This window comes from Cryptomeria japonica, chromosome 1, assembly GCF_030272615.1.
Source record: "Cryptomeria japonica chromosome 1, Sugi_1.0, whole genome shotgun sequence".
NCBI classification, from domain to species: Eukaryota; Viridiplantae; Streptophyta; class Pinopsida; order Cupressales; family Cupressaceae; genus Cryptomeria; species Cryptomeria japonica.
This window is the reverse complement of record NC_081405.1, coordinates 390,856,256-390,868,721: the sequence shown is the minus strand read 5'-3', so window position 1 is coordinate 390,868,721 and position 12,466 is coordinate 390,856,256. Positions and strand designations below refer to the sequence as shown.

Genomic DNA, 12,466 nt, shown 5'->3' with positions numbered 1-12,466 from the left:
TGAAAGTTAACTTAATCGCGTTTTAAAACTCACGGACTCGCCTCGGACTCGCCACCGACTCGCGAGTCCTTTGGCGCCGCGAGTCGACTCGCCTAGGACTCGCGAGGCAAGTCCAGGCATGTCCCTGCGAAAGACTCGCGAGTCTTTCGCTCGGACTCGCGAGTCTTTCACAGGGACTCGCGGGCCCAGAAAAACGCGCCCGTAAGGGTTAAAAACGAGTTTTTTTTTAATTTTTTGACTTCATTTTGGTTTTTTTTTGGCTGGAGCAGGTTAGAAGGGTTTGGAGGACTAGAGGGAAGAAGGAAAAATCAGCAAGAGAGATCTAGGTAAGGATTTTTCTCTTTCTTTTTTTTTTTCATTTGAATCATTTCATTGTTTTGAAACTTAAAAAAATCTTGCAAAACAAGGGGATATGCTGCCAAATTTTTTTCTATTTTCTTTCCTAAGTTATTTCCTCTTTTTTTTTTTCTTGTTTTTGAATGCTATTTTTCCCAAATGATTCATTGTCATTCTTTTTGTTGATTTTCCATAAAACCCTGCTGATTTTTTTTTTTTCATGTTAAATCAGCAATGGCAAGTTCAACTCCAAGGGCAACCCCAAGGTCAGGAAGACAAAGAGATAAAGCTTGGAAATATGGGATTGCAGGAAGCAAAAAGGGGGAGGTCACTTGCACCGAATGCACAAAATGGATGACTGGTGGAATCAATAGATTAAAATACCACCTTGCACAAATACCTGGATATGGTGTGGAGGCATGCCCCAAATCAACTCCTGAAATTATTAGAGAGATGAAGGCCATTCTTGCTGAGAATGATATGCATAAGGAAGAAAGGCAAAAAACAAGAGAAGCCATGGCAGCTGCAATGAATCCCACATTGTCCACTTCGGGTCCCATTGGTCACAGTCGGGGTCGTCAATCACTTTCATCTTTTGGTGACAATGAGGGTGAGGCTAGTGGCACTCCTGTTAGATCAGACCCTAATTTTTTTGTACCACGCAATGTTCCAGGTGCACAACCTTCACTTGAAGGTACAGGATGGAATAGAGAGAAGCATGAACAAGCACGGATAGCAGCTTCAAACTTTTGGTTTTACAATAATCTATCTTTCAATGCAGCAAACAATGTGTATTGGGAAAGTTTTGTTAATGCATGTACAATGGCGGGTAAGGGGTTTAAGGCCCCAATAGGTCATGACTTCAGTGGGCCATTGCTAGAGAAAGCTGTGAAAAATACAGAAGGTGTGGTTGATGATCAGAAAAGGTATTGGAAGAGAAAAGGATGCAGCATTTTATCTGATGGATGGACAGATGGACGGAATAGGACTCTTCTCAACTTCTTGGTGGCTTCAAATGGTGCAATGGTATTCATAAAGTCTGTTGATGCCTCAAATGAAATAAAAAATGCAGAGACTTTGTGTAATCTGTTGGATGGTGTGGTTCGGGAAGTTGGAGTTGAGAATGTTGTCCAAATTATCACGGACAACGCAGCTGCATATGTATCTGCAGGTAGAATGCTTATGCAGAGGCATCCTTCGATTACATGGAGTCCTTGTGCTGCACATTGCTTGGACTTGGTGCTAGAGGACATTGGAAAGATTGGATGGGTGAAGGTGGTTGAAGATGCAAAAAGTGTCACCAAATTCATCTACAACCATACTTGGGTGCTTGCTTTGATGAGAAAACACACAAATGGCAAGGACCTTGTGCGACTTGGAGTGACATGATTTGCTAGCCACTTCATCACTTTGCAGAGCATTCTTAGTGCCATTCCTCATCTTAAGCAGATGTTTGTGTCAGATGCTTGATTGGGGTCTGCATACTCCAAAAGACCTGAAGCAAAGAAGATTGTGAGCATTGTTTTTGATGAAGGGTTCAATAAAAGTGGAGAGGAGTTGACTGCGGTAAGTAACAAACACAAAAGTAAAGTTTATACAATCTTGTCTATTTGCTGATTTTATTTTTTAGGGGTTGATTTTGTACTAATTTAAAATTTGTTTTAATTTTTTTAGGTGACAGAACCTTTGGTGAGGGTTCTTCGTATGGTGGATGGAGAGGGCATGCCAATGGGTTTCATTTATGAGGCCATGGATAGGGCCAAAGAGGCCATTTCACATTACTATCGTGGAAATGCAAGAAAATGTGAAATCTTTTGGCGCATCATTGATCGTAGGTGGACAAACCAACTCCACCAACCGATACATGCCTTCGCCTACTTTTTGAACCCGAAATTCTACTTCTCTGATTCATTTAGGGCTGATGAGGAGGTCATGGCAGGTGTTATTACATGCATTGATAAGATGACACCTGATCCTGAGTTGAGAGACAAGGTTCTTGATGAGTTGGAGGTGAGATTTGACATTTGCAATTGCTCTATCTTTATTTATGAATTCGGAAATGTTCATTATTGAATTTGAGTTTGACACTTTGACTATCTAGTATCTATTTCTGAATTTGGAAATGTTCATTGTTCAAGATCTACAAAAGTGCAGAGGGGAGACTCTTCTCATCACAACTAGCAATTGATAGGAGAGGAAAACAACAACCAGGTAAAAAATTTAGTAACTTAGTTCAATAGTGCAAGAAAAAACCTACAAACTTGATTGTTACATTTTTTTCTCAATTCTAACATTTCTAAATGTTTTGTGTAGATTTATGGTGGGAGAATTATGGTGCCGGCATGCCTAATCTTCAAAAGATAGCTATCCGTGTTTTGTCTCAGCCATGCAGTGCTTCTGGGTGTGAACGAAATTGGAGTGTCTTTGAAAGCATTCACACAAAGAAGAGAAATAGATTGTCACAAAAGCGGCTCAATGATCTAGTATTTGTTCGGTACAACCTTCGCCTTCGAGTTAGACAGGTGGAGGGTGTTTCACATGAGGCCATTGACTTGGATGAAATTGATCCATATGGTGATTGGACCATGAATGAACAAAATGATGGTGATGATGTCCTCCTTACCGAAGAAGAAATTGCAGAAATAGAGAGAGGAGCAGCACAAGATGCAGAAGGAGCAAGATTGGATGAAGATGAGGACGAAGATGAGGACGAAGATGAGGATGATGATGAGGACTTTGACTTTGAAGAAGAATCATCTCACCATTTAGATACCACAACACCCACTGCTACTACTTCTAGCTCAAGGCCTGAAAAATTGAGCTATATTAGGAAAAATACAAAGAGGAAGATGTAGTCTTCTCTTTGGTTTGTTCATTCACATTGTTGTTTTTCACATTTGCAGTTGGACTTGGACATATCATTATATGTAGTTTTGTGAACATTTATATACTTATGCTGCCATTATAGTATTATACATTTTAGAGTTGAAACTTGAAACTTGAATATGCTGCCATGAATGATGAAATTTCAAATATTGCGTGTTTGTACTTTGTAGATCATATGACATGTGTAATGTTTCAAACTTTCAATTATGGCACTTATGTTCTCTAAATGCATTAATTTATTTATGTTTTTTTTGTAAAACTACGGTTTTTTTTTTTTTTGCCGAGTCTTTGCCGAGTCTTTCGCGAGTCTTTCACGAGTCCGAGTCCGAGTCCAAAATTTTGGTTTGCCGAGTCCGAGGCGAGTCCGAGATTTTCAACTATGGTATAAATAATACTTAACAACCAGTTAAGATATGAAGAAGACGTATTTGAAAGACATCAATTAGGTAAGCAAGGTAATACTAACAAAAATTATAAGGAAATAATAAAAAATGTTAATACAGGTGCTACAGCGGTTAGGAGGAAGATATCTCCTATCGCTACAACATCAACACTTACCTCTCTCACACTCTTCCACTCTCTCTCTTCCTCTCTCTCCCTCTCTCCCTATTGCAAACACAACATGAGTTTGTTTGTTGTGGAGTTTGATTATCTTCCTTATTGGAAGATTTTGTTTCGGTTTCATTTGGATCCCTATAAGTAGATGTGTAGTTTATTGAAAGCTATCACTCCTCCATTGTGAACTTTGTTTCACAAACATCATTTTACCTCGTACTACATAAATGTATGCAAAAAATAGACCATTTTTTCCCCTAATTGACCTTCCACGCCTCTTTAGCATACCCATCTTTGTCGCTTCATATTTATATCTCTCAATTTGTCTTTATATATCTTTTTGTACATATCTCTCTACCTCTATCTCCCTAGATCTTTCTCTATCTCTCTGAATCTCCCTCTACCTCCTATATTTATATCACCTTGTCTCTCTATCTCTATTGAGCTCTCTCTGTCTTTCTCTCACTCATCTCTCAGTCTCTTTATATCCATACCTTCTCTACCTCTATTTCCTTATCTCTCTATCTCTCTCCCTATATTAATTTCTCTATCCCACTTTATCTCTCTATCTTGCCCTCTATCTATATGTCTCCCTCCTCTACTTATCTCTCTCCCTTTATCTCCCCATATATCTCTTTCTCTCTCTTCCTCTTTCCATGTATCTAAATTTCTCTCTCTTTATCTCTCCATCTCTATTTGTCTATCTCTACTTCTCTTTATTTGTCTCTCAATTTGTCTCTCTATCTCTTCCTCTCTTTCTATGCCTCTCTATCTCTCTCTAGCTCCCTATATCTATTTCTCTCCCTCTCTATCTTCATCTCTACCTCTAGACATGTCTCCCTCTCTCTATCTATCCATCTCCCCCATCTTTGCCTCTCTCTCCCTATTTGTCCATCTCTCCCCCCTCCCCCCCCCTCTCTCTCTCTCTCTATCTCCTTTTAGCAAACATAACATAAGCCTAATGGAGATTGATTATCATCCTAATTCATAGGCTTTTTTTAGTTGTGTTTAGATCCCTATAAGTGGATGCATACTTGGTTTGAAGATATCACTTCTCCATTGAAACCTTTTTTACACAAACAACATCATTTTGTAAATGGCCTATCAATTGACCCCTTGTATTTCACAATTGTGTGCAAAAAATAGACCAATTTTATTTCTAATTAACCTTCCACATCCGTTCAGCATACCCATTGCACACTAAGGTGCAATTGCTAGTTAATAAAGTGATTTTATATTGAGTTTTCTAGAAAGTTCTCAGGAAACTTTTAAAAGGAGAATTGGAGAGCTCTTTTGGTATTATGCAGATTATTACATTGTCTCTAGTGAAAACACTTTTGTTTTGAAATAAATCCTTTCTTAACAAAATCCCAAATGGTGTCTCTAGACATCACCCCATTTCAAAAACTAATACAACAAGACGAGGCAAACTTGAAATAGTCATCAACTTGCTACCAATCCCAATCCACAACCTAAATTTAAAATTCAGGCACAAGTTTAATCCTAAATTGCTGGATATTATTTCCTCACTTACAAAAGTAAACCAAACAATTGTATAGTGAATTTGCAATTCCAAATCCATTTTTCAAAGCCGTGTTCATCTAGAAGTGGGCAGACGAGGTTCAATGAATCCAACAAATCCAAATTTTCTAACACGCTAGCAAATCGACTTATGTCTTCAGTAGCATATTCCTCCATTCGAATTTCAACCCAAGTATCCCATTTAATTCAGTAACTTCAGTTATGCATTTATTGTTCAAGCCCTAGCTCTTAATCCTATGACATACGAACTCCAAATAGTTGTATAGTAACTTTGCAGTTCCAAATCCATTCATCTAACAAATCTTGGTTTTCTAGCTCCTTGGCAAATCAATTATGTTATTCCAATTCTGCATTTGCTATTTCAATCCTAGCATCATATGTGTGTTAATGTATATGTAAATGTCACATACAAATACACAGTGTCACAAGGTTCATCTTAGACTTCACGTTCAACCATGAAAAACTCGAAACAAATTCCTCAACCAATAAAATTTGAAAAAAAAAATTGTAATTCAATTTGATTATACTGTAAATCTGCAATTTATGAGTTATTTAAATATATTTATTAGATTCCCCACTCATGGGGCAAGTTAGATTAATCCACCACCAAATCGAAGGATTGTAGGTGCTAGGCTACTCCACGAAAAAGGCTTGTGTAAACTCAATTTTGATGGTACTCCTAGAGGGAACTGTAGAGGCTCTGGTGCTAGTTGGATATGAAGAAATCATGGTGGAATACTAGTTGGAGTGTGCAAAGGGTCTAGAGAACAAAACGAATAATGAAGTAAAGGCTTAGGTGCTACTTTTAGAACTACCAAGTGAACAATTCCATGGTTATTGTAATGCCACTAAGAAAAGCAGGACACTGAATTAGAAGATAAGTAGGATATTGAGTCAAATTTCAGCACTCATAGATTGAATGGAAGACCATACAATAAGATATGTGTATAGAGAAATTAACGCCCACATGGTAGACCAACAAATTTTGCAATAAATAGTGAGAAGGGATATATTGTTGGGAAGTCCCTAGACATGTGGAAAAATCTAAACCCCAAATAGTTTAATGATGATCTTGTATTATTCAAAAAATGAATGATGTTGGCAAGAATGTTGGGCACACATGTGGGGTGAAGGAAGGATGTCCTTCCACAAAGTAGGCTCTAGCACACAATACATCATGGGTGGATATTTAGATAGCTCAAACGTTGAGATTTTAAAGCATCACTTCAATTTCATTCATGTCAGCATTGCCTCTCTGAGATTATGGACATTATGATAAGATCAATTGCTGAGAAGTGGTAGATAGCCTTTCTAGGTGAAAATAACTTACCTTTGGTTGAGAAAAGTATCCAAGGTTAGGGCAATGATCATGATACACACAAGCAAGGTGATTTTGGGTGGAGGTATTCCTCTCTACTAGAGTTAATATGGACATTTCTTCAATATTTGTAGCTGCCTTTTTAGAAGCAAGTGAAATACGGGAGGTGACTAGGGTTGTTTATGAGTCCTTGATTAGGCCTCAATGACACCAGTGGCTCAAAACCACCTTGGATGATGCTATTACAAACCTTGGTTTTCATCCTAGACCAAGATATTAGCCAATGTTCAATGCAGTCCCAAATGTTCAATGAATCATTTGCCATTTCAATCATTGAATTCAATGATGATCTGTGCAAACATCAATGTAAGTGGGGTATTGATTTTAAATTTTTTCCATAGGGGCTATACTATCCCCGAGAATTGATTGGACCTTCACCATGAACGACATCACTAAAAATGATGAGGAAGAGAATTCTAAGCAACATGGTTGAGAAATGGTTTGTAATTTGATAATATGATGTATATGCTTATAGCATGGTTAGTATAAGTTGCCTACAATTAATAGTTTGAAATGGTAGTACCATGTCAACAAGAGGCCATTATTAGGCACCCGAAGTGGGTTTTTGAATCTTATATCCCACTAGAGAATTTTGGTAACTAGTCCCCCTTGAAAGTGCTGCCATAACATTAAATGTAAATTTTCTTAGGCACCCAAGTGGCTTTTCGAATCCTATACCCCACTAGGCAATTTTGGTAACTGGTCCTCCATAAAAGAGCTGCCATAACAACGTAAACTTTCTAGTTCAACATATGGGTATCAGCCCCAAGGCTACTTTCATCAAGCAAAAATAATATATATTCACTAAATTTAAATTTTTTAAAATCAAATTTAAAAATATTAATAGTAAATGATTTTATAATTAGATCTATCAGATTTCCAGTCCATGATGCTGATTATAATTAGTTTCTGGATTCAACTGTGTTAGAACTTTTGCATCAAACTAAATCATTTTTAAAATAATTGAAAATTTATACATTTTAAAATAAAAATTTACCTAAATCTATCTTCATAAAGTTTTTTTTTAAAATTATAAATATTAATAAAACCTAAATGAGAAAACGTGAAGTTAATAAAATTATAAAATTTAATAAACAAAGGAAAAAATTTCAAGCTTTTAATAAAAATTTACATATAATTTTTTTCCTTCCTGTTTGTAACACTTGTTATCTATGTCTGCGTTTAACTGATAATACAGGAAGGTGAGGTTCGTTTGTTAATGGCATTGATTTGAGGATCTCCCCAGCACAGAAGGTCTGGGATTCGTTCATTGGAGACAAATGAAGTGCCCAATGCTAAGGAATGAAGATCGTATCTCGTATACGTGCTTCTGTATGTGCTAAGAAAGAGAAATGTACCTCTGGACTCAAAAGGCTTGCGTCCGACATTGTGGAGCAGATGTCGCACCTACAGTGTCAACATCAGCCCTGCCAAGGCCACGTTAGCAGCGACCAACCTATTTTTTCTTCATAGTTTTCTATTTTAAAAGCCATTAAAAAAGTCTGCTCAAGATTTAAACCTAATATTTCTCTCACAAACTGTACAACATGGGGACAATTATAATGGCGATTTCAAATAAATTCCAAATATTTTTCATGTTCACCGGATTTAGAATTTCTACTCTAAAATCCACCGAACTCTGTAACATGGCATATACATATGTATCTACATAAATGTGTGTCTCAATTTGAGAGCTACTTAAGTATGACAACTATATGGCATCAAATTTCTCATAATTTAGTGGTCTGTCTTGTCATTCCTGTTCATGTTATTTATTCCTTTCTTTCACCATTCTATTCCAGCATGTGCATTGTAGTTTAAAATGATTCAGATGGATGACTTCAGGAAAGGATGTCACTCTCCAGGCCAAGTTATCACTTGATGTTTATCACTCCATTGTGAACCATCTCGCAAGCAATGCCCACCCCACGTAGGCACCATGCATTGATATTGTACGGTTTGGTTAAAATGAACAAGTTAAATATTCATTGTATGGAGAGGAACAAAAATTCCTATTTGGTTACTTATTTTTAATTATTATAGATGGTACTTTAATATTGAATAATTATGCCTAACCGTAAACTTCCATCATAAACAAAGGTATAATTTTCAAAATCCATTTGCAATGAGTATCATATTATACAACCCACCTGCTGATTACAAAGTTAGCATATTCTTAAGGAATCCATAGTAAATGGATGGTAACCTCTATTATAATTAACTCACTAAAACCATTTTCTATATAAGAATAGAACAAAAGCTTACGTACAGAGAGGTCAACCATTTCTGTGGAAACATTTTCACCCTGAGGCCTTGGCAATTTCTCTAGACAGCTAAGAATTTGTTGTAAAAGGCCACGCAACTCCACATCAATGTCCAGAGCTACCATGCCTGGACTTCCAAGTAAAAAGCGCATCCTCTCTGCTGCAGCTGTTAAGTATGCCAGGGCATATCCCCTGATAGCTGCACAATCAAAGTAATTTCATTTGCAATGTTTTTATTATATCCGTCACTTCCAGAAACCCCACTTTCACACTAATAGAAACATTAAAAAAAACATTTTTAGAATTTGCATAAGGACAGGTACTTGTGTTTAAAAAAATATCAAAAACTACTAGCATGAATCTGAAAGTTATGTGGAAAATTCAGCAACAATTTTAAGTGAAAAGTTAATTTTATCTGGTGGTATCTTTGGCAGTGTGTTGAATTATGTGATTGTTATCTGAGTTCAATTGTGTTGTTTTTGAGTCAATCCCACTGACCCATATTTCATATGTAGTGATTCACAAGAAATCATTTCACATGAGCATACTCACATAGATGAAACATCAAGTCTTTCTGGGTCACAAATCACAGTGCTACTCCATCTCAAGTGCATTACTTATGTAGATACCCCAAGATCAAGTCCACTGCTAAGCCATTTGCAAAACCTTAAGAATATATGTTAAGATTTATAAACTATTCATTTTAGAGCTGCTTGTTTAAGCACACTCAAGGGAAACTTTATCTTGCTACATTATTTGTAAAACCTTCGGCAAGTGTTGTGTCTTATGGACCATTGATTTTGGAGTCCTTTGGTTAAGTGCACTTAAAGGAAACTTCATCATCAAGCTAAATGGGCTTGATAATGGGGGAAACTCCATGGTTAAGTGCACTTGATTGGAAGTAGTATGATGGGTACCTTTCAAAGAGTCCTGATGCTTAACCCATGTGAGCATCACCAAAATGCAATGAGGTGGACCACTCATGCTCATGAAAGATGGGTTATTGTGAACCATTACTCATGAAATATGCGTTAATGAAATTGACTCAAACATGACATTGTTGAATCTTGCTAAAACATCACAAAATTTTAATTTCTAGCTTTCAGATTCAATTGTGTTCTTTTTCTGCATCAATATTTTGAATCACACTCAATGATCTATTATAAGGATGAAGAAAACCTAGCAATTATGATGGATCACTAAGTATGATCCCAAACATTGATGCAAAAAAGCTTACACAATTGAATCCAAAAACTAGAAATCATCTTCATAGACTGTGGAAAACTGATGACTACTATCACATACTTCAATCATTCTCAAACTAGGACTGGATGTTCTGAAAGTAAAATGATAATTGAGATATTCTACAGCCTATATTTTACACCAAAAACAAATTAGTATTAGTACACCAGTACAGTAATATTCAAGTCATGCATCCTGATATAATGATTCATATTTTGATATCATCAATCCAAACCTCTGCAAAGCAAGTTCTTAGCTTCAGTGTGAGAATGTTAAAAACTAATTTAAAATGCACTGCACGTCTTTGGGGATGCTCTATCCCAAATATAAGAACGTTTAAATTCCCAAACAAGAAATATCATAGAACCAGAGCTAATTTCCTTGGTTGTATTCAATGCCTGCCACTAGTTAAATTCCTTGGTTCTCTGCAGTGCCTGCCACTTGCTCACTCACTCAGACAGATTCGTTCAACCATCAATCCAGCTAATGGGCCAATGCATTTCTAATTTTACAACAATAAACTAGTAAACATCTCCAATTCTGAACAAAAAATATGAAAGAGTGCACCGAATAATATTTTAAGAGTTACAACCATCTTTAACAATTTAGAGCTTCCATACAAAGAAAAATAGTCTTCTCATGGTTCAGAAGATTAACTGCTTCTAGAAATGACTTGAATTAATATCAATCATAATCTAATTAGTATCCATATTAAAGCACTGAGTGCTATGTGTGATTGCAAACCAACAAAAAGATTGATTTCTGCTCGTGGCTCAGAAGATAAACTGTCTCTATAAATGATTGCAATTTATCAATATCATAATTCATATGGTATCAATATTAAAGCACTGACTGTAAAGTATGATTTCAAACCAATAGACAAACAGATGATCAATTGGTAAAACCATAACAAATTACGATTCTTAATATTCTGATAATTAGCCATGTGAGACAAGATCTCGTAAAAAAGCAATTTCTTTCTCAATCAATCTCGAATATTACTCACAAAGCACTATGGTGTTTAATCATGAAATCAAATTATAGCACAAATATTCAAATATTGCATATATCCCAAGAACTTCCCAAGTAACCGTCATGTCTCAAAACCAAAATATTATTTGGCACTACAGGATTATTTAATGTATGATGCCCACATGTGTTATCTCTTGCCTCATCCCGGTGATATAAGATCCTAGATGTTTGTCTCATTTTATTGCTCAGCTGCTTTTTTCTACTAATACTATACTTGCCGATGATGTTTGTATTGCCATCAATGTATATGAATGTTGTCCTTTGGACTCATTTGTGTGAATTATATGCTTGAATACTACATTGTTCAGACACAATTGTTTTCAATAGAATATGTAATTATGATTAAGTTCAACATTGTGATGATTATTATGTATCTTTATATTTGGATCATACTTGTGTTAGATGATTTTCAGTTAGATGTAGATATCGATATCATCATTTGAATATTGTCTTGTTGATTGCTATATGGTGTACTTCAGCTATCTTGTTTTGTGCAAATATATTTAATATTTTCATTGAGTGTTATCATCATTTGAATATTGTCTTGTTGATTGCTATATGTTGTACTTCAGCTATCTTGTTTTATGCAAATATGTTTAATGTTTTCATTGAGTGTGCAAGTACATGTTTCCCCAACAGTAATAATTTGAGAAAATTGGCTTGGGTGAAAGTACTGTGTTTTATTTCGTCTCACTCAAATTCAAGCTATAAGACGCATCTTGTGTGGCCCTGTGATCCTGAATCCAAATCAGTTGACTTCACACCTCAATAACCAATGGGAGGAAGTACAGCTCAGTGGGCTAAACCAACAAGTGCAGCTGCACAGTCAGCCTTGTAAAACACATATAGAATCTGCAAATACCAATAAATCCCTGCAATAAACACCAAAATACACCCCAAAACGTGCACTCAGAAAACTTTGAATATTTTCATTTTAAACAGAGAAGTTCTTCCATGGTTGCTTGAGGACGGAAACCCTCATCAAAACACTAGTTTCGGTGATGAAACATTCTCCCTAGCTGGTAGTGTGGTTTCACACAGGAATCACATTGGTTTTTACAGTTTTTCTGGAATCGGTGTTCAAAGAAAAATCAAAATATTCAACGTTTTCTGAGTGCAGGTTTTGGGGTTGTATATTCAAGTTTATTGCAGGCATTTGTTGGTGTTTCCAGATGCTACAAGTGTTTTTCAAGGCTGGCCGTACAATTACACTCGCTGGTTTAGCCCTAAA

General features: G+C 36.2%; 2 protein-coding genes across 4 annotated transcripts in view; one reads left to right on the top strand and one right to left on the bottom strand.

The window, feature by feature from the left end:
- LOC131070921 (probable protein NAP1) overlaps positions 1–12,466 on the bottom strand; it is a 258,974-nt gene that overhangs the window by 63,781 nt on the left and 182,727 nt on the right. For all 3 annotated transcript variants that reach the window (XM_058006606.2, XM_058006607.2, XM_058006608.2), the window contains one exon: positions 8,967–9,160. In XM_058006606.2, coding sequence (XP_057862589.1) covers positions 8,967–9,160 — 194 coding nt within the window. The remainder of the gene's footprint in view (positions 1–8,966; positions 9,161–12,466) is intronic.
- Positions 1,627–3,244, top strand: LOC131070922 (uncharacterized). The gene is made up of 4 exons (XM_059218274.1): positions 1,627–1,902; positions 2,011–2,346; positions 2,475–2,547; positions 2,650–3,244. Exons 2-4 carry the CDS (start codon positions 2,041–2,043, stop codon positions 3,189–3,191), a joined length of 921 nt encoding a protein of 306 aa, XP_059074257.1. The 5' UTR covers positions 1,627–1,902; positions 2,011–2,040; the 3' UTR covers positions 3,192–3,244.

What these genes read in the sequence shown, in the direction of transcription:
- LOC131070922 (XM_059218274.1), top strand. Translation starts at nt 2,041, where the DNA reads ATGGTGGATGGAGAGGGCATGCCAATGGGTTTCATTTATGAGGCCATG. An exon ending in AGGTTCTTGATGAGTTGGAG is followed by an intron (nt 2,347 to 2,474) that starts GTGAGATTTGAC and finishes TCATTGTTCAAG; the next exon opens with ATCTACAAAAGTGCAGAGGG. An exon ending in GAGAGGAAAACAACAACCAG is followed by an intron (nt 2,548 to 2,649) that starts GTAAAAAATTTA and finishes TGTTTTGTGTAG; the next exon opens with ATTTATGGTGGGAGAATTAT.